Source organism: Mchenga conophoros, linkage group LG14 (genome assembly GCF_057382185.1).
Source record: "Mchenga conophoros isolate Kocher_MC1m ecotype Shallow Benthic linkage group LG14, M_conophoros_male_GT1.1, whole genome shotgun sequence".
Lineage (NCBI taxonomy): Eukaryota > Metazoa > Chordata > Actinopteri > Cichliformes > Cichlidae > Mchenga > Mchenga conophoros.
The window spans coordinates 19,559,171-19,580,389 of NC_140539.1; the positions used below are offsets into that span (position 1 = coordinate 19,559,171).

General features: G+C 43.0%; 2 protein-coding genes across 3 annotated transcripts in view; both read left to right on the forward strand.

The window, feature by feature from the left end:
• Positions 1-9,328, forward strand: part of fchsd2 (FCH and double SH3 domains 2) — a 77,384-nt gene extending 68,056 nt beyond the window's left edge. For both annotated transcript variants that reach the window (XM_085245720.1, XM_085245721.1), the window contains 6 exons: positions 1,880-1,963; positions 2,108-2,285; positions 3,477-3,697; positions 4,196-4,388; positions 4,491-4,585; positions 5,728-9,328. In XM_085245720.1, coding sequence (XP_085101846.1) covers positions 1,880-1,963; positions 2,108-2,285; positions 3,477-3,697; positions 4,196-4,388; positions 4,491-4,585; positions 5,728-5,820 — 864 coding nt within the window. In that variant the 3' untranslated portion in view covers positions 5,821-9,328. The remainder of the gene's footprint in view (positions 1-1,879; positions 1,964-2,107; positions 2,286-3,476; positions 3,698-4,195; positions 4,389-4,490; positions 4,586-5,727) is intronic.
• A 131-nt stretch (positions 9,329-9,459) lies between these two features.
• Positions 9,460-20,879, forward strand: LOC146559618 (NACHT and WD repeat domain-containing protein 2). Its single transcript, XM_085245722.1, has 10 exons — positions 9,460-9,654; positions 9,790-9,878; positions 10,689-10,796; positions 11,298-11,492; positions 11,737-11,878; positions 12,044-12,192; positions 12,576-12,920; positions 13,087-13,188; positions 13,314-14,109; positions 16,632-20,879. The coding sequence occupies exons 1-10, from the start codon at positions 9,573-9,575 to the stop codon at positions 19,736-19,738; spliced, it is 5,115 nt and encodes a 1,704-aa protein (XP_085101848.1). The 5' UTR covers positions 9,460-9,572; the 3' UTR covers positions 19,739-20,879.
• Positions 20,880-21,219: the final 340 nt, after the last annotated feature.

Below are 21,219 nucleotides of genomic sequence, written 5' to 3' on the forward strand. Positions count from 1 at the left end.
GTCAGACAACTACAGCTCATTCAGAACTCTGCTGCTCGAGTCCTCACTAAGACCAAAAAAGTGGACCACATCAGTCCAGCTCTGAGGTCTTTACACTGGCTGCCTGTCCGTCAGAGGATAGACTTTAAAGTTCTGATGCTGATGCTGGTCTGGGATGATCAGGAAGAGGAGTACAGAAGTCTGGTGAGGAACTTTGTCGCATGGAGTCACACAAACCACCTGCAACTCAACACCTCAAAGACTAAGGAACTGGTTGTGGACTTTGGGAGGTCCAGAGAAGGTCCACTGCCGGTTCAGATAGAGGGGGAGAAGGTGGAGGTGGTCAACAAGTACAAGTACCTCGGGCTGTGGGTGGACAATAAACTGGACTGGTCATGCAACACAGAGCACCTGTATAAAAAAGCCCAAAGCCGACTGTACTTCCTCAGGAGGCTGAGGTCTTTTAACATCTGCAGGAAGCTCCTGAGGATGTTTTACCAGTCAGTGGTTGCTGGAGTACTTTTCTATGCTGTGGTGTGCTGGGGGAGCAGCACAGCAAAGAGGGACTCATCCAGGCTGGAGAAACTGATCAGGAAGGCTAGCTCTGTGGTCGGCATGAAGCTGGACACTCTGGTGACAGTGGCAGAGAAAAGGACATTAAAGAAACTGCTGGACATTATGAACAATGCTGGGCATCCTCTGCACACGGCCATAAACAATCAGAAGAGTCTGTTCAGTGACAGGTTGCTTCTCCCCAAGACAAGAACTAACAGACTTAAAAACTCCTTTGTCCCACACGCCATCAGACTGTTTAACTCCTCTCTGGAGGGGAGAGGGAGGGGAAACAGGAGGACAAAGGAGGGGGGAACAACTAAGCTGTAGTGCCTCTTCACCTCACTGTACAATACCTTGTGCAATACTTTTTGTAAATAGTCAACAGTGCAATAGACTCAATACTTGAAATGTGCAATTCACTTGTATTTTTATTTTTTATTCCTATTTATTCTATTTATCCCCTTTGTATATTTTATTTATATTTGTCTCTGTATTTATATGTGTGTGTGTGTGTGTGTGTGTGTGTGTGTATATATATATATATATAACAATTCTGTAACTGTAACTTCGGTCGTTGCTGTGCTTTTTTTGGAAGTCGAATTTCCCAGAGGAACCCACCCGAGGGATTAATAAAGTTCTATCTTATCTTATCTTATCTTATCTTATCTTATCTTATCTTATCTTATCTTATCTCTTATAAAGCTCTGAATGGTTTAGGACCAAAATACATCAGTGACCTCCTGACCCAGTATGAACCTTCCAGATCCCTCAGGTCATCTGGATCCGGTCTTTTATCAGTTCCCAGAGTCAGAACCAGACACGGAGAAGCTGCATTCAGCTTTTATGCTCCTTATATCTGGAACAAACTCCCAGAAAGCCTCAGATCAGCTGAAACACTCGGTTTATTTAAATCCAGGTTGAAGACTCACCTGTTCTCAGCTGCATTTGAATAAAACACCAAATCCACACTTTTAAGCTTAAATTTCAAAACTAACATTTTAACTACTGATTTTATCTATTTCTGATTTTATCTGTTTTGATTTTATATACTGTTTTGTTTGTTTGTCTGTTAATTAGTTAGTTTGTTTGTTTGCTTGTTTTAATCAATTTTAAATCATACTTTTTATTTGTTTTTGTTTCTAATGTCTCTGTAAAGCACTTTGAATCACCTTGTTGTTGGATTGTGCTATACAAATAAACTTGCCTTGCCTTGCCTATAAGGTCTGGCTACTCCCTTTTTCTGTCCTTTCACATCTGCTGACCTTTCCTCCTTTCATACTCTCCTACTCTCCTTCCCACTTTCTCTGTTTTTCTTTCTTTAACTCCCGCTGTGTCTCTTCCTCAGGCCTCCCAACCAGATGAGTTAACTATCGATGAACAGGAGATGTTGGAGGTCATTGAGGACGGAGACATGGAGGACTGGGTTAAGGTACCCGATCGCAGTCAAGTGCTGTAGATGTGTATCGCATTTTTTTTGCCAGTTGAATAATTTGATCGTTGTTGTGCTACTGTCTGTACTGACATGATTTTTGGGGCTTCTTTTGTTGTTGTTGTTTATTTGTTTGTTTCTCAGGCACGCAATAAGGCAGGTCAGGTGGGCTATGTCCCAGAGAAATACCTGCAGTTCCCGACCTCCAACAGTCTGCTGAGCATGCTCCAGTCTCTGGCTACGCTCGATGCTCGGTCACACACTTCGTCTAACTCAACAGAGCCAGAGCTGCACTCGGGCTGCATAAACGGAGACACAAATAGTAAGTAACCCTGTAAGCACAGTTGCTGTGAAGGATTAATTAAACTTCATGGCAGTAGTTAAAGGAAAGAGGTTAATTCTAGTTGTACCCGTGTAAATGAGTTTTCACCCATAATGAGGTTATTGTGGGCCACTAACTGAGGCATTTTTCTCTTTACTGCTTCTGTAGAGTACACTGAGTACACTAAGCAGGGTATTATTGGAAAGGGGAAATGTAGGGGTTGCCCACTGAACCTTGCTGGGATGCTCTAAATAAACACCCTTGACCCTAATCATTTCAGTTCATTTACAATACTCTACAAGGGTCTTGAGCAATGCTTCATTTCTTTATATTTTGCATCCAAGGAGATCATTTTTAAAGTGGTCTTGAGCAATAGTTATTCAGGCTTTCCAGAGGTTTTCCAAAGACCAAATATTGTATTTCCATGTATGTTTGCACTTTTAATAAATCACAGTACTGCATGTCAATGAACTAGAACCAGTGCCTTCTGTAAAAATCCTGTCTCATATTCAAAGAGAACAAAAAGAGAACAAGAGCGGAGCATTAACCTGACTGTTAACTGTTAACTTTTGCTGTTTTATTTCTGCAGCCCTGTGGGTTGTATTCACAAGTTCATTTAAAAGTAAATTAAACTGGTAGACATAAAGTTTGAGCTGAAATTCAAGACAGCCTTAAAAAAGGAGCTGGAGTTACTTGTACAGGCCGTACCTATCTGGTCATCAATGCAAACGATGCATAACTTAATTATTTCGTACAGCCAGAAACCTGCATTAATCGAGCTTTATTGGTCAAGCACCATTTCACTGACAACAAAAACAAGGAGAGGAAACTGGGTGGTTGTAACTTTTGCTATATAAAACTCTTTATTTTATGTTATTTTTTAGTCTTTGCATGCTTCTTTACCTGCCTTATTTAAAACCTTATCTTCTCCTACTGTGCTCTTGCTCTTACTCTTCATCCGTTTTTCTTTTTATTACTTTGTATCTGCTGTGCCTGAATAGTTAGACCAGGCTCATGAGCAAATCCACTGCTGTTTGTATATCTTCTGCTCTCCAGCGGTGTATACCATTTTCTTAATAACAGTAAGGGCCCTGCAGACAAGAAACTGCATTTCCCTGAGAATAATTGTTCCGACGGTATACTTATAATTGTTTTTTCTCCCTCTCTCTCTATCGTCCTTTCTCTCTGCAGTGGTGTACGTGCGTGCACTTTATGATTACGAGGGTCAGGCGGATGAGGAACTCTCCTTTTCCGAGGGAGCTGTGATCCGCTTGTTGAGCCGTGACACTCAGACAGATGACGGCTTCTGGGAGGGGGAGCTGAACGGGCGGGTGGGCGTTTTCCCCTCCGTGTTGGTAGAAGATCTTACAGAGAATGGAGAGACCAGCGCGGGAGGGGCAGGTGACACACAGGTACAGTAACACCTGTACACACATGAATTAATCTCACAGATAACATACAAGTCATCTTAGGTAACAGGACTTACTCTAGACCTGAATGAGACATTTGGTCTTATCAGTGTTTTCTCAGGGGAGAAATACCAAAGACTGTGTGTAGTCGACTGTGCCAGTTTATACCCCTATCCCTTCCTCCTTTCCTGCTTGTTGTCCATTTGATCTATCAGCAAGTCAGAGTTCAAAAACAGTGCATTAGAACTGCCGTGTTTGTGCAGCATTCTGATAAAAAACCTGCACTGCAATCACAGAAAAGAGGTCTTATCTGTGCCACTGAGTGCTGCCCTATTAGAGGCTCAGCAGCAGGAAGGATATGGCCTCTCCCTTCCTATAAGCCTGTAGACATAACACGCAACCCAACATCTTTTAAGTGCTATGCAGGGAATGTTGGTTAAAAAAAGTATCCTGGTCAAGTTTTGTGTTGTAGCCCACTTTGTCTTTGCCCACTCTCTGTAGATCTCTCCTTCTTTGAAACTGCCATCTTCTCTGCCACCTCTTCCGCTGTATGACCAGCCTCCCATCAGCCCCTTCACCAGCCCCGAGACTTCCACCCCACCTCCTCTGCCACGTTCCCCTTCCGCTGCTCTTAATGGGGAGCACAAGCTTCCTCTGCCTGCCTCGTCACACAAAGGACCGCTGTCAGCTCACAGTAAGACAACCAATACAACAACAACCATGTTTAACGAAAAGTGAGATTTCTGAGGAAGGTAATCGGGGCTTTTAATTTGAAATTTTGTCTCGCTCACTCTAGATCAAAGCTCTGGCAGGAGTCCAGTATCTCCAGGATTTGCTAAGACTCAGCCGCCAAGATTCACTCCTGAAGGAGGCCCGGGCAAACTACGACCTGTTAGTATCAGTGTTACTCAAGAAGTGTTTTTTTGTGCACAATGTGTGTGTGTGAGTGTTTGTGTGTTCGAGCTGTCTTTTTATTTCCTCCCATCTCTGGAAAGCACAGAGGGAATGCATCCAAATTTGCAAATGGATTAGATTTTAGTGGTCAAAGATCTTTCTGGGTTTTTTATGGCTTTTCCCAGCAACAAAGACCTCTTCATCCTCATTCATACTACGCCACAGTAATTTAGCCATAGATAAACAAAAGACCATGCTGTTTCACTCTATATGAAAACATTCATTCAGAGGGTAGGGTGCACAGCATTTCTTTATCACAGACAAAAAATGACATGTACGGCTGTAAACTGCACTTCCTTTTCTTTCAACAGACATCTTGAAAGGAGATGTCTTGAAAGATCTCTTTCAAGACATCTCCTGGATTAAAAGTGTAGTTGAACTTCTTTACACTGGTAGAAACGGAAGTTTCACTGGTCCGGCCCACATCCCCACCCTGCTGCTTAGCCTTTGCAAGTGGCTGACATCATTGCTAGCATTTACACTTGTGATGTTGTGCCTGTGTTACTTTGTAATTTTGCCACTGAAACACTAGTCGGCGGTGAGGTTTCTCTCTTCAACTCAATTCATTGTCTTCTTCTCGATTAAAAAAAGGCATCAGAAAAAGAAGAGAAGCAAGAAATAAACGTTCACTGCGGGCCGCATCAGCGTGACATGTAGTTAGATTACAGTGTATGTCACGGCACAGGATTTCACAGGGACTTAAAGAAACTAATGAAGAAAATAATCAGCAGATGAATGTATGACATATAAGTAACCGTCAATTTTTCGAAGATGGTTTGGCACGCTGTGCTCTGATGACATGTGAAGGATACTTAAGTGTTCGTTAAACTGTGTGACCTACAGATCCCAACAATAGGTTGAAAACACAGTTTTTTTTGTTAGAGTCTAAAAGCAGACAATTCCCTACTTTTCCTGTTCGTTGATAACACATTTGTGTCTCGCAGCAGGAAGTGAACATTTAACTGTCAAATTAAGAAAAGTAGGTCGCCCCTATTATCACCTTGACTTCAGTTTTTCTCACTTTGGCTTCTTTCTTTTCCTTACTCTTGTATTTAATGTGTTTTCTTTCTCCGCTGCAGGTGCGAGCCGCTCCTCCTCCACCCAAGCAGCACCCCCGCCGACAGCAGGAGAAGAGCGACAAGACGGAGGAGGTGGAGATCACGCTGGTGTGACAGACAAACAAACTGACAGCCGGTTATAGGCGCACAAACAGAAATGAAAACAGATGAAAGGCAGATGTATCCTACAGACTTGGGAACTGAAGTGAAGTTAAATAAAGTGATGTGAAGTAAACTGAACTGAACCACGCTGACCCCTCCCCCCGCCCCAATCTCCTGAACTCCTGGCAGCTCCGTATCTTCTCCCTTTGAGCTGAGGAGGAGGAGAGCAGAGAGAGGGGACAAAGGCAGACTATCCGATGTAATAATCTCCGTATTAGCTTCCTAATGAAGTGCAGCAGTAGCCCACACACCCCCGATCCCTTCACCCTACCCCGTCCTTTCATTCTTGCCTTAAAACCTCACCTCATTGGGCAGCAAATCACACCACGGTGAAGCAGAGGAAGAATGTCAGGAGAGGAGGAGGATGGGAAAAAGCTATTTGTGACAGATGACGGATTTGGCAAGTTTTCTGTTGTCAAGCTTTCCATAAGACCATTCATCTTTCTGCAGAAGCAGATCAGAGTCAATATTTAGATTTTTTCTCTTCCCAATAAATAATCATGAAGCACGAGAAAAGTTTTGAAGCCCCAAGAACTGACAAAATGTAGTAAAAGGTTATCAGACAAACCAAACATATAATTCAATACACTATAACTATAAAATTAGGGTGGGATGGAGGCAGATGATTGATTGTGGTGACCCCTAAAGGCAGAAGCTGACTTAAATGGCAGCCCACATGAACAGCTGATAACTTAGTATGGATCTTGTTGGCAGATATCATACTGGATGCAATATTTACGTTGCTTTAGCCTCTTTACAGTTATCACACATCTGCAAGCCACTTTGCAACCCAGCTCATGCTTTTCATGCTGTGTGTGTGATTTAATCAATGGTCAGTGTTGCTTGCAGCGTCATGTACAGGTGTTGCTTCGGCCCAAAGAAGAGAGCCCAATCTAATTCAGTGCAGATGGAAATAAACAATCTGTTTTTTGCTACTGTATTCCCGGGGGCATTAGTTTTGCTTTTGTTTTTGTTTTTAAAAAAGTCTGATTCTTATCTGATACCTTTTCCTTACCTTTTGTGAGTGTTGTGGGCCCATCCAAAGAAAGCTGGCTGAAATGTAAGTAAAAACATGCCAAGTCTGTCACGTTTTTGGAGAGCAGTGGAGAACGAAGTGAACGACCAGAGAAATTGAGCGGTGTGCGTGGACGCAGTGTCCCTCTCCTTAGGCCTTCCCTCGTCATATATAGTCATTATCATCATACGTATTTAATGTGTAATAGTACAGTACATTACTGTCGTCATAGGAATGTTATGCTCAGCATTTCATATAGACTAACTCAGCTGAATGGAATACCATGTCTGATATGTAGTGGAAGTTTTATCTTCATCTTATACTGAAGGGGCATTGTAAATACAGCAGGAAGGAGAGCTCAAAGGAGGGAGAGGATGAAAGAAAACGAGAGATAAAGGAGGCTGGATCCTTCCCTCTGCTCTTAGCATCGCCTCTCTTCCCGTCCCTCCTTTACGTCTCTCCCTCTTTCCTCTAAAGACGATTCTGTCCATTGGCAGTCAGTGTGAATCAGTGACTATCATATACATACATACACACATGCAGATACATTATACGACAGATACATTCTCTCATTCTGTGCGCCGTATGTCTGTATCACTGATTGGTTCAGAGATGCGCTGCTGGTGCTTTTAAAGGCACTCAAATTGTTGGTATTCACTATGTGGCAACAAAGAAAAGTTTTATTTCAGATGATGTAGACACAGGAAAGTATTTGTGGCCGGGACTTCTTATTAGCACAGAACTGTATAGTTTTCATCCCTCTCATGCCGATTTGTTCACTGTTCAGTTCAACTAAGACGCACGTTTACTTGACGCTCATTTGCAGGTATAATTTTTCTCTCGCCAAGCAAAGCCACCACATCTTGTGTCCTAATGCTAGAAACAGAAAACAGAAAGAGGTGTGTAAAGAAAAAAAATCGAACTAAATGGACAGAACTAGCAAATGACATTCAAATGGAGCTAAGTACAAATCTTTTGTGTGTGGTTTTTTTTTACTCAAAGTAAATAAATGCCCCCATTTCCCTTTACATGGCCATAAAGCCTTTGAAACTCCTTGCCTGAAGGGCAGCGTAGCACTTTTATTAATTTCTACCTTACTTGGAAAGTAGCAGTACCCTCATATAGCATCGGCACGGGTGGCAAAGACTCTGATGAATCCTTGTTGTTAAAATGATTCAGAGTTGTTCTTTTTAAGCTGATCCTATGGACTTTTTTTGTTTCAGTGTGACTGATGCTTAAAAAACAAAACAAACACAAATAAAGATCTCCACTCTCCCAGCTCTTCCAAAGAGGTGGAGAGACGACTGTGGACAGTGAAATTCGCTGTTCTCCTTTATTTATAAGAACAAAACAAACAAAAATTACAGAAAGCGATGCGTTTGAATGAATCATTTCTTTTTTTGGTCTCGAAATAGGCCTGGGTGTTTATGAGTGTGATTGTTTATAAGAGAGAGAGGAGGAATTTTAATCTAATCTGTGTTTGACTCTGAAGATATGTCCCAGTTCCTCACTGCAAATGAACAAGTTTGGAGAGCGTTTGCACGGAATAAATTGCAAAGTAGAGTATTGTCCAAATTGTCAGCAGGAGATAAAACTGAACATTCAGGCAGTAATCCTCTTTCTTTGTCTCAGATAACATCCCTACTGCAAAACAAAAACAAAAGAAGAACTGTGAATATTAAATTTAAAACTCTTAGCATTACTATGTAGTGTTGCACTGGAGCACATCTTCAGGTCTCCTGTAAGAAAAGTCTTAATCTGGAAGCAAATCGATTGTTTTCCCCGGTGGAGGTGATTTCTAAAAGGAGAAGTAAGAAGTGAAACCACAACATTTTGTGTAGCATTCATCCTAGCAAACTTAAGCATGCTGGAATTAGTTGCATTTTTAGATACGACCCTCTGCTCTTCTGCTGTTGTACGGACTAGCATTGACTTGTGACAGTGTGGTCAAGGCGACTTGGAACAGCAGCCTGTCCTTGATCTCTCTGAGATCTGATTTTTACTGGTTTTCGAACTTGTTTTGAAGTTTATGGTTTTTCAGCATCCGCAGACATTCCCGTTATACTTACTCAGTCAGTCTGTCATATATAAAATTGACATTTCATTGCCAGTTGCCACTTTGAAGACGGATCGTTTCCCATCTTTAACAGTCTCTTTGGTCCGCGACAGTGTTTAATTATTTGGTATGGTTTTTATGTTTTAAATGACACTTTATTTTTCCTTATGTGGATTCAGAGTAGCACAGCTGCCGTTATTATTAACGATGTGGTGGAACAACTGGCCTCTCTCTTTAATAGACTGTTGCCATGGTGACAATATTGAGAACAGGTGCAAAAGTCTTTCTGCATATTATTATTGGATGTACAAAAAACGACAACAAAAAAACAAAGTTTGTATTTATTGTGTACAAATGTTAATTAATAAAAAATATGGAAAAGTTGAAAAGTTGCACACATCGATTTTTTCAGACTGAGCGTGTTTGTGTGGATGTTTGACCAAAAGTGGGTGTGATCATGATAACACGCTCCAGAGCACCCGAGGCCAAACTTCCTGAGCGGAGCTGCAGGAACATGAGACACAGCAGCAGAGACGACACAGAGCTGCTCTCCGTTTGGGACGCGCGATAAGTTCCTGCCAGGAGTTTTCCCTCCTTGTGTTTTGTTATTTGAACAGCAGCTGTTTATCAGGCATGCACACCGGAGGAAAATCCCCTTTGGATTCTGGCTTCAGCACATCTTGTGTGAAAATCTACCTGTGCTCCAACCCAGAAGGTAGGCGGTGATTCCTAATATGAAAGGCAGCTGTAACTAGGTGTGTTTTAAAAAAATACGCATGTTAGATTGTATCATGTTTTCTTGTGTCATTTGAGTTCTTGTTAAGGTGCATCCTGTTTGTGTTGTGTACAGACAGCGTGGTGGAGCGTAGAGCTCTGAGGGACAGTGTGTTCCCCAGATTCAGAGAGCACTGCAGACACTCGCTGGCACTGGATGTCAGGGTGAGCACACACTTTACTTTTTTAAAACCTTCCTGTTGCATCGAAAACATGTCAGTAGATGTGAGTGTGCGTGTGAGTTGTGTTTTTCTTGGGAATTCTTTCTGTTCTTTTAAAGCCATAAACAGGCTAAGGAAGGATGTGGGCACTGTTGCTTTATACATTAAAACGAGATTACTTTAATGGCATAAATGCTCACACTAATGACTTTTACTGCTGGGAAGAGAACTAGATATGGTCCACTGGAGGACACGTTGTAAAACTGCTTTGCTTTAAGGTTGTTTGTAATTAAATTAAAGGTTTTGTTTTTACTCTTTATAGAAAGATCCTTGAAATGTGCATCTCTTTATTAGAGAAACAAGATAGAAAACACAAAATCTTGAAGCTATAAAAGTAAAGTCTCATTAATATTCCGTGTGGTCCATCACAAAGACACCCATGCGTAATGTCGCCAGCGACGGGGGGTGACAGCAGTAGCATTTTAGCTGCTTGCAGGTATTTGTACTTTTAGTCTTCCACCGTTTTCCCTGAGGCCACTGATGCAGTCAATAACGTGCCTTAATTATATCTGACAACAAAGAGAATGAGCAGCTGTGAGGCGACTGTCTGTGTTGGTTTTCGTTCATGTGTATTAAATAAACATTGGGACAGTTCAGTCAGCACATTGTGGTGTGTGCAATCAGCAGACAGAATAAAGAACGTGATGCCTCACCCCACCTTAGACGCTTGCTCTCACTGGATCTGGGCTCAGCTTTCTTGATTTATTATTTCCACTCCACATTTTTTAACTCTTGAGTGTGTTTATGTCGGCAGGTGATAGACCCGTTTGAATCCAGTGATCCCAGTCGCTGGCCAGATGAAGACACCAGGCATCAGATGATACATGAATGCAGAGGAAGCTCAGCTGGACCTTTTTTACTGGTAAATAAAGTCCTTGGGGAGAATCTCAAGTGTAAACCAACAGGATCTCAGACTGACCCTTACTTCTCAGTACAATGAATGATGACATGCTCTAAAGGACATCAGCACCTTGCCATGAGTTGTAGTCAAAGTTTTATTGTTGAATTTTATCAGTTTTTAGTATTATGAACTTTAAAAATAAAAGCTTTTCACCCTTTCTGGAGCATGCTGGACTTTGCAAAGTCATCTACACTGTGCTATGTTTGTTCTCCTTTTTAAATTAAACTTATCATCACGGCTGCAGAACAGTTCTGTCATTGAGCCGTGTCAACAAATGGACAAAATAATAGAAACACTTTCCAATATAAGTAAAAGACACAAAATCACACGTGTAGCATCACACAGTTGTCTCTTAAGCAGATGTTCTGTATAGTAATCAGCTTAATAAATTACCAGCTTACCATACTAAACAATAGTTCCCCGTGCTGTTGTTCCTCCTGTGACCACACGGTGGTGCTGCAGGCTCTGGTAGGGCATCAGTATGGCACAGCCCGTGTGCCCGCTCAGGTGGAGGTGTCAGAGCTGCAGTTGCTGCTGCAGCAGTGTCAGGAGGCTGGCGTCAGTACACAGGAGCTGGAGAAAGTTTATCAGAGGGACGAGAACACCATCCCTACGACCTACTGCCTGAGAGCTCCGCACAGACGCAGCTATTCTCTGGTAATTAAAGTCGATGGTATAATTTTATGACTTTATTTTTTAATTATGAACTAGAATGTTATATAATATAAAGTAATGCGATTTCAACTTGTATTATGCATCATTTAAAATCTTATTGAGGTTTTAGAAACATCCCATCGAATCACACATTTTGTCCTTAAATCAAGTACATTGTGTTTATAGTGTATGTGAGGATGATTTATATTTATAATGCTTTAATAAACTGGATATTTTCCCTCCGCAGCAGGAAAGAAATAAGGTGAAGGAGGAAAGCAAAACCAAGACTAAAGAGGAAGAACTGAGGAAGCTGTTTCAGGCAGCTGTGAGTCTGTGTGTCCAAAGTGGCAGCATGACCCCAGAGAGGGCCAAAATCTTCTACAGATCAGGTGAAATACCCCACATAGCTGTGTGTGTGTGTGTGTCAAGTCATTTGTCATAATCCACTGTTGTTAGTGTCATGGGCAGCCTCCGTCTATGCCTTGGAATATCTTCTGTAGTTGGAAGGAATTTTTGTTGTGTAAGTAAACATTTGCTTTACCACTTGTCTCCAGCCCTCGATGCAGATCTGCATTATGCTCTGGAAAGCTGTCCTGAGAGTGACATCGGCAGACGCTGCTTGGTCTATGTCCACAAGATCATCAATGCAAAAGCAGAGAGACAAAAGGGACCTGTGAAAATACAACTACAGTCAAAGTTGGAGGTAAAAGCCATGTGTAGTAGATGCACAACAGACCCGACCACGTTTCCATGCTTTTCACCATCTTTATTGACGCGGTTGCTGTACACAATCACGCAGCTGCGGCTTTCCAGTCGCCAGCCGAATATACACTCCAACAACAACAACCTTATAGCAGTCAGCACAGACTTTTAGACCCTGTAAAGTTGAGGCACACAACGATAGACCACGCCCCGCCACACCATGTTTAATTATGGGAGACGTCAGGAAAAGGATGAACTAAAATAAAATTTAATCTTTCTGACCACTCTTGAAACTTTATTTTACTAAAGGGATATGTAGAATTCACAATTTGTACCCTTTTTATTTAAGTCCACTGTGAAAAGTTCCCTCTTCTTTATTTCCAGGATGCCACTCTGAGTTCATCACCCACTAACGAAAAGTTACTGTCAGAGCTGTGTGAGTGCTTCCTCCCTCATCTCGTCACTTCCCGCCAACTTCTAGTCTACACCATCACCACAGAGTGCGACCGCCGCCATGGTTACACATCAGCTAGGAGGCGCGGCTATGCTGATTCTCTGTGCCAGCAGGTGTACTGTGACCTTGTGCAGATGACTGACGGTCTGAACGTTTCTCAAAGCGCAGAACCTTCTCCCCTCTGTGACGTTTTATCCCGAGAGCAGGCCGAACAGGAGCAGCTGTGTGACATCCTCAGTCGGTTTTATGACGTCATTCAGCCCGAGGAGGAAAAGGTCAGGATGGTTTTAGCCTTTACAGACTAAAATATACTATTTACATTGACAATACAGGCACTTTTGTTCTGTGTGCAGTTAGAAATATTAAAACATGACATGTTTGTATAATTCATTTTTCCTTATTTATACACCTGCAGCATAGCTCTGCTCTTATTGGTTGCAGGTCAGAGCCTATGTGAAGCAGAGGTACCATCAGTTCCCTCTGGTAGTGACCGGAGGCCCGTGTACAGGAAAGACGGTCCTGCTAGCACACTGCACTCAGCAGGTAGGTGGACCAAAGGGAAATTTGAAGCAGGCATATAGTGTTTATATATAATTTGTAATAAGAATTTGTGCCTTTTGTGTGCATATGTTTCACTGACGCTTAAAGCTATCTCTCTCTTTCCACAGATGAAGCACTGGCTTGCAGACAGCGATCCTGTGGTGATCAGTTTTTTCTGCAACCTATCAATTAATGCTTCACCAAAGCATCTGCTGTCGAGCTTGTGTTATCAGATATCCTGTAGATATCTCACTGACTCCTTGTCTAAGCAGGATGCTAGCCACTGCAGTGACCTGGATGATCCTGGCAGTACCACCGACCCCAGAGAGGTCACATCCAGCTGTAGCCAAACATCTGTTTTGGATTCCCAACATGAGGGTGGCACCAAAGAGCATGTTTCTGACTGCAAGCAAAGCTGGAGTACCGCTCAACATCCAGATCAAAGACAGCTGGATTTTGGCAACATAAAACCCGACGCTTGTCTGTCTGAACTTAAAGAACACCTCTCATCCCTCATCAGCCACCTGCCTTCAACTGAAAAGCCTCTTGTCCTTATTCTTGATGGATTAGATCAACTCAAAAACAACACTGGTCTTCAAATCATTGAGTGCCTTCCCAGGCCCCTTCCTCCCGCTGTCAAACTCATCGTCACAGCTTCCTCCAATCGAGAACACTTCCTGCAAGCCATAAAACTACACTATGCATCTCAGAGTGTATCAGAGGACATGTGTACAGGAAGGTTGTGTATACAGTTGGGACTGGTGGACAGGAAACAGAGCGTACAGATGCTGGCATCTCTGCTGAAAGGTTCAGGAAGGAGGGTGACGTCTGGACAACAAGCTCTGGTCAACCAGGCTCTCGCTCGCTGTTGTCTGCCGCTCTATGCTCGCCTCCTTCATGCACACACCTCGCTCTGGCGCTCTGGTATTACTAATAGAGTAAACAAAAATACAGTTTCTCAAAGGAATAAGTCTTGTTTTCAGAGCTACAAATGCCACACAAAGACTAAACCCACATGTGATGTGGGTCACTTACAGTCATGTGAAAAAGAGCGTTATAACTAAGTACACCCTTATTGCTTCACAGGAATAGCCAGACGCTGCTAAGCATGCTAAGGTGCTAAGGTGATCATCAGCAAGTGTGAACACCTCTATAAAAGTTTTGGCAGTTTGCTGGTCTGGAGTCTTAACACAATACTAGAATCGCAACAGAAGCTGGAAACTGCAAAAACAAACAAACCAAAAAAACAAGATACACGAGATACATCTCAGACTCTCGGGTCTCAGTTAGCATGTTAAATGTACAGTAAAGTTAGAAACAGTCCGAACAAAAATGGTTAGCTTGGAAGGGTTACCAGGAGAAAGCCTGTTCTCTCTACAAAGACAGCAAGACTTAGCTTTGCAAAGTTACATCTGAACAAACCACAAGACTTCTGGAACAAGCACAGTGGTGGAGGTGTGATAATAATTTGGGCTTGTTTAGCAGAAACAGGATCTGGGCACGTTGCAGTTGTCTGATTTGACCATGAATTCCTCTGTATATTAAATACTTATGTTGCAGGACAATAATCATCATGTAGCACCAAATCTACAACAGAATGGCTGAAAAAGAAAAGAATAGAGGTCTTGCAAACAGCCCAGTCAACGTCCTCAACCTGACTGAAATGTTGTAGCGGGATCTTAAGAGAGCTGTGCGTAAATGAATGCCCACAAACCTCAATGAACGGAAGCACCATTCTCAAGAAAAAGCAGGCAGAAATTCATTCACAACTCCTGCAAGTCATCAAACTACATGATGTATCTCACAGTGCATCGGAGGATATGCGGACAGGATGCGGTCGACCAGGTTGCCACTGCCATTCTGTGCTTGATTCCTGCATGCGCACACCTCGCGACGTGAGACGCTGATAAAGTCACACTTCAAGCTGTTGCTGTTACAGTTTTTTCTGAATGCTTAAACCCTGTGATTCCTGTAGCACAATCTCTAAAACTATTCAGACTTATAGCAAAACCACTCACTGAGTTTGCAAAACTAAAAGCACAAAAACTGCTTTGCACTCAGTTTGCAATTTTGTAACACACACTTTGCAAAACTGTAGGCACAATTCACTGCACAACACTCAATTACCAAATTTCCAACACACTCCTAGCAAAAGTATACACATGTATGGCTATCATTAACACTAATTTGCCAACTGTCTGGCACACTTTCACATGTGAAAACTTTTTTAGATAATTAGTTCACTTTGCAATCAGCCTAAGCACTATAATACAGGTAAGCTGTGTGTGCGGAGTACAATGGAGGGAGCAGAAAGAGTGAGAAGTAGAGGAGGCCGAGGAAGAGGACGTGGAGGTGAAGAAGTAGGATGAAGAGGACGACAAGGACAAGGAGGAACAAGAGGAAGACGAGGAAGGGGGAGAGGAAGGGTAGGAAGAGTAAGAAATAGAATTGCTGATGACATCAGAGCTACAATAGTGGACCATGTCATCAACCGTGGAATGACCCTGAGGGTAGCTGGCCAACGGGTCCAGCCTAACTCGAGCCGCTACACTGTAGCAAGTACCATAAGGACATCTTGAAATGAGAATCGGTTAGCACAGTCACTTCGCACAAAGATTTGTAGCACTGCCATATGCCAATGAGAAACACACCAATACCATTGATGTAAAAATACTGAAATTGTTACTTTACAGAATTGCTAGATGACCAGATGCTGGGGCAGAGGAAGCATGTTCACTGCAGACCAAGTAACCCATATAGTCATTATGGCGATTGCAAATAATCCTATACCTGGAAATAAACACTTGTGTTTGTTTTGATGTGTTTGAATAAACACCAGTACTTGAAGTTTGGATCCCTCTATGCTTATGGATCTATGACAGAAGTATGAGCTCAAACTGACATAGCCTACCTTGTGCACAGAGAAAGCAAAGGCCAGATGTGTTTTGTATTCATACCATCAGTGTGCAGTTGGCGCATTGTGTGCTTAGTAGATGATGGCTTGTGTGTACTGTTTGATACGGAAACACCATTTTTACGAAGGTGTGAAGAGTTAATCCAGCTGTGTTTGCTTTTGCAAGAGAACTACAATGTTTTGATTATTGGGTGACAGGTTTTCTTATTTGTGTGAAGAGTTTTGCAAAATTAGCCAATAGTTACAAAAAATGTGCTTAAGCTATCAGAAAAAACTGTAAAGGTGTCTTTTCAAGCTGCTGAATCATGGGGTGTACTTAGTTTGTCACAAAACTGCATGGAGTCCCATGAAAGTGCTCTTTTCCACATGGCTGTGTGTTTTTCATAGATTTGTTTTTGAATAATAATGAAACTATTTAGATCAGAGTACTTTTGTCTTCACAAGTTGCATTTTTTGAAATACCCCCCCCAAAAAATCAGGATAGCACCACTTGGCCTTTTAAATAATTCTCCTCTTCTCTCCTTGTCTTCAGATTCCGATGTGACTGAGTCATCTCTCCCCGATAGCGTTCATTCATCTATTTCTGCGCTCCTGGATCACCTTGAGCAGAAACATTTCTCTTCCATCGTGGCTCGCACCGTCTCTTACCTCACCATCTCCAGGTCTGGGCTCACAGAGGCTGAGCTCGCCGATTTGCTGTCCATTAAGGAAGATTTGCCGCACAAAGGCTCTTCATTTAAGATGACAGTCCCACAAGTCGATGTGGAGAGACTTCTTTTGGATTTAAAGAGCTTTCTTATCCAACGGAAAGTTGCAGGTTCCCTGGTTTTGTTCTGGGTGAGCAGGCATTTCAAGTTGGTCGTGGCGAAAAGGTATTTAGACGCTCCTGATGTAAGAAGAAGGCTTCATTCTGAGATGGCCGACTATTTTAGTGGACAGACGTCAGGCGTAAACAAGGATGCAGCCTTAAAAACACACACAGACACTCGGCAACCCAGCCAGCCGTTTGTATTCACTTCAATCAAAGGTGGTGGTCGGGTGAATGTGAGAAAAATCGTAGAACTGCCGTATCACCTGCAGCAGAGTGGCAGGTGGAAGGAGTTTGAGTGCGTGCTGTTGCTGTCATTTGGGTTTCACCAGGCTATGGTTCGAGCTGGTCTTCTTGGAGATCTGCTAGCTATGTTGGAGACTGAAGAGGAGTCATCTCAGGTTAAGTTTGTAAGAGAAAGACTGCTACTAGCAAGCACATTGAAGTCTTCTGCTTGCTTCCTGCAGAGCTCACCTCTGCAGCTGCCCTCAGTGATGGAGACAAACCTCCTTCCCTATTTGGAGGTCTTTCCTGCTCTTGAGGGTTATGTCAGGGAAATCAAGGAAGGGAGAGGAAGTGGATTAGAAATAGTGCTTTGCCCCAGTCCTCCCTGTGTTCCCCACATTCAGTACTTAAAGTACGATGACATAAATAAGGGCGTTTGTGTCAGAGAGATCGCCGGTACAAAGTGTGGGGTTGTTGCCGAGATCACAGATGAAGGCTCTGCTTGGATTTGGAAAGGGTGTGGATATGATGTGGCCAAACTGTCACTCAGATGCGAGCAGACAGAGTTAAAGTTTGCAGGCGTGAAGAGCAGCGGTCCGTTCCTCCTGCTTTCCACAAGCTGCAGCAAGCTTTTCGTGTGGGATGTGGAAGGCCCAGAAAAGTTTCTCGAGGTCAAAGACCCTTTTAAAAACACGTGCGAGTCGAGCGAAACACCCAGCAACATCGAGGGATTCGTCGCACATCAGAAAACGCTGTCCGTGTGGTGGAAAGATGAGAGTTTTGTGAGCGTGTTTGACATCTCCAGTGAAACCCTAACTCATTTCCAGTGTCAGAGCCCTGTGACCTGTTCAGTGTTCTCCTCTGATGGTTTTTTCATGTACTGTGGGCAGGAGGAAGGCACAGTGTCCGTATTTGACATGAAATCCAGCAGTCTGCTTAGCACCTGCTCAAACTCAAACCACAGCGCTGTTACGCTGATCATCCTCCATGAAGACAAGAGGGAAATGGCATGTGTTGATAGGACTGGAAGTGTAGCTTTATGGGACGTGGCAGCCAATACACAACCACCCAGACTTGTGAAAGAAAGTTTCACTCAGGGTTACTCTACTAACATACTCAGTACAGATTATTGCAGTGAAATCAATACTCTTTTGATGTGTCAAGCCCACCAGGCTTCACTGTGGGATACTTGTAACTGGGAGCTGTGGGACCAGTTCTTGGCTCCACAGGGAAGAGCCTTCACTCAAGCTGTGCTCTCCCAGGATGGCCATCTTTTCCTGGCTTTGTTAGACACTTGCACCTTTATCTTGGTGTGGAGGGTCAGCAGTGGGGAGTGTGTGCTCTCCTTAGAAACGAACAAGCAGCCACACACACTCCTCAAAATGGCCTCAGATGTCATTTGTGTCAGTCACGATGGCTGCCTGACAGTGTGGGACTCCGAGATGATTGATGCTGCAGGAAGTGCACAGAAAATGGGCGGTGGAGTAAAGGAGGTGGTGGTGGAGCAAACAGGCGTGTGGTTCTACACCAGAGATGGGTCGGAGAAGGTGTGGAAGTGGAGTCTAGACACGGGACTTCCACATGTTAACTTCCTGCATACTGGGCCTGTGGAAAAACTGCAGCTTTCCCCAAACGGCATCCACCTGGTGTCACTCTCGGCTGGAGATATTTACGTGTGGCGGACGGAAACAGGTGAAAATATCCTCCGCATCGGTGGCAGCAGAGCTAGAGACATCCTGATCACCCCTAATAACAACTTTGGAGTGAGCATTTCTGAGCGAGGCCTCTCGCGGGTTTTCAAGATTGCGCAAGGAAATATCGTGTGCAGCATCCACCCATACCTATCTGATGCTCAGGTTTCACCTGAGAGCACCTACCTGCTCGGTTGTTGCCATGGAGACCTGCTGGCTGCCAGTCTGTGGTCGGGCTCGATTAGCAAACGTTTCTCCTGTGTGGAAAGCTCTGAGGAGGTTGTCGCTTTCCAAACTCTTTCACAGCACCCAGAATTTGTGGTTGTGATGGCGGCCTCAGGGACGGTGTACACGTGGAAGGTGGCAGAGGAGACTGTGTGCTGGCACTTTCAGCTGCCACACATGTTTCACTGTCAGCCTGAGGACTTCCAAATGTCCTCCAATGGCAGCTACGCACTGCTGTCCATTGACAGCGGCGCAATTAACCTCTTAAATCTGTCTCGAGTCACACTGTGCTCATTCAAAGTCGAGGGTCCTGTCATTAAAGCCTGCCTGGACAAAACTGGACACTATGTTGCTTACATAACCACGCCCTCCGGGCTGGAGGACAGCTGTGACTGCTACCTGCATGCGAGGCCCATCCTCCGAGTCACGCGACTTTCAGATGGGGAGAGATTAGGAGCTGTGCATCTGTCTAAGAATCCACTAGCTCTGGTTATTTGTGAGCAGCACTGTGTGTTTGTGGGCTTTGGGGATGGGTCTGTAGGTGTGTACTACATTTCAGATGTCACAGTCGATGAGGATGAGCCAATCAGGTGCTGGGAAGATCCTAGCGGCCAGCTGAAGCAATGTCCCTTTGACAGGACGCCATTCAGCTGGTTTCCTCAAGACACACCAAATGTTACATGGGCTTAAGATTATTATATGATTCTGAACAAAGAATGTGCAAATTTTAATATTAGACAAAGATCATCTGAGTCAATAGAAAATGCAGCTTTTATTTACCAATTACATTGATTGAGGGAAAACAGCTATCCAACTATACATGACCCTGTGAGAAATAGTAATTCCCCCCTTGTTAAATCATGAATTTACCAGCCCTGATTACTACCAGACCTTTTGAATTAAGAAATCACTTAAACAGAACCTGTCTGACAAAGTGAAGAAGGCTAAAAGATCTTAAAAAGCAAAGAAACTTCAGAAAACATAGTCACTGACATCTATCAGTCTAGAAAGGGCATTTGGACTAACACAGAGATACGTCATCCACAGCTGTAAAACGGTGAAGGAGTGGTCGACATACCAATGACTCATCCAGGAAGTCACAAAAAACAAATCCCACCTTTCACAAACGTTTTGTGTGGGATGCAAAAGGCTCAGAAAAGTTTCATGAGGCCAAAGAGCCTTTTAAAAACACATGTGAGTCGAGCGAAACGCCCAGGAACATCGAGGGATTCGTCACACATCAGAAAAAGCTGTCTTTGTGGTGGAAATATGAGATGTTATGACAAAGGGTCGTCTCACATTTACCAAAGAACATCTCGACGATCCCCAAGACTTTTCGGAGCATGTTCTGTGGACTGATGAGACAAAAGCTGAACTTTTTAAAAGGTTTGATCTGGTGTAAAACTAACACAACACATAAAAAAAGAACCAACAGTCAAACCTGGTGGTTTGTGGTAGTGTAATGGTCTGGGGCTGCTTTGCTGCTTCAGGATCTGGACGAGTCACTGTAACTGATGAAACCATGAATTCTGTTGTTAGCAGTTAATAGGTTAACTTTTTAACACAGGGCCAGATAGATCACACATTGAAGAGCGTCATATTATAAATTCTTGTAAGTACATAATACTGTAAACTGTATATATCGATGTATAAATATTAAACATGTTTGGTGTATGCTGGCACAGGCAGGAGATTTGCTGCAATTATCTAAAACCAAACTGTCTGATAAATCTCTTTTTGTGTGTATTTTGTAAACACAACACCACTTTGGCATGAATGCATCATGGTTTGTATTCCCAATAACTGCTGTTCTCTTAAATAAAAATTTAAAAAAGATAAAAATAGCTGCTCTGTGTTAAAAGAACTGATTGTTACTGAAAGTATACACAGTAGTTTATTTATTTGGTATCATCCTCCTCCACATTTATTCGTGATGCCTTCAAGTTCAACCTCGTAAAGTGGAGCACTTTTTGGTTTTGCATTAGCTGCTTTTGGAAAGAACAAATTATGCACCCTGTAGCCTAGAAATCTGTATTATATTAGTTAATTAATTAAATAATTGCATTAATGACAGTTTTAGACACGGTAGCCCTTATGAAAAAAAAACATACAATATGCGACTGAATGGTCGATTTCTTTACGAGGTGACTCTAATATCTCCGACAACCCTC

Bases quoted from the DNA above. Each gene is read 5' to 3' on its own strand.
- LOC146559618 (XM_085245722.1), top strand. From the start codon at position 9,573: ATGCACACCGGAGGAAAATCCCCTTTGGATTCTGGCTTCAGCACATCT. The intron at 9,879-10,688 runs GTGAGCACACAC...TTATGTCGGCAG, and splicing joins CGCTGGCACTGGATGTCAGG to GTGATAGACCCGTTTGAATC. The intron at 14,110-16,631 runs GTATTACTAATA...CCTTGTCTTCAG, and splicing joins CACCTCGCTCTGGCGCTCTG to ATTCCGATGTGACTGAGTCA.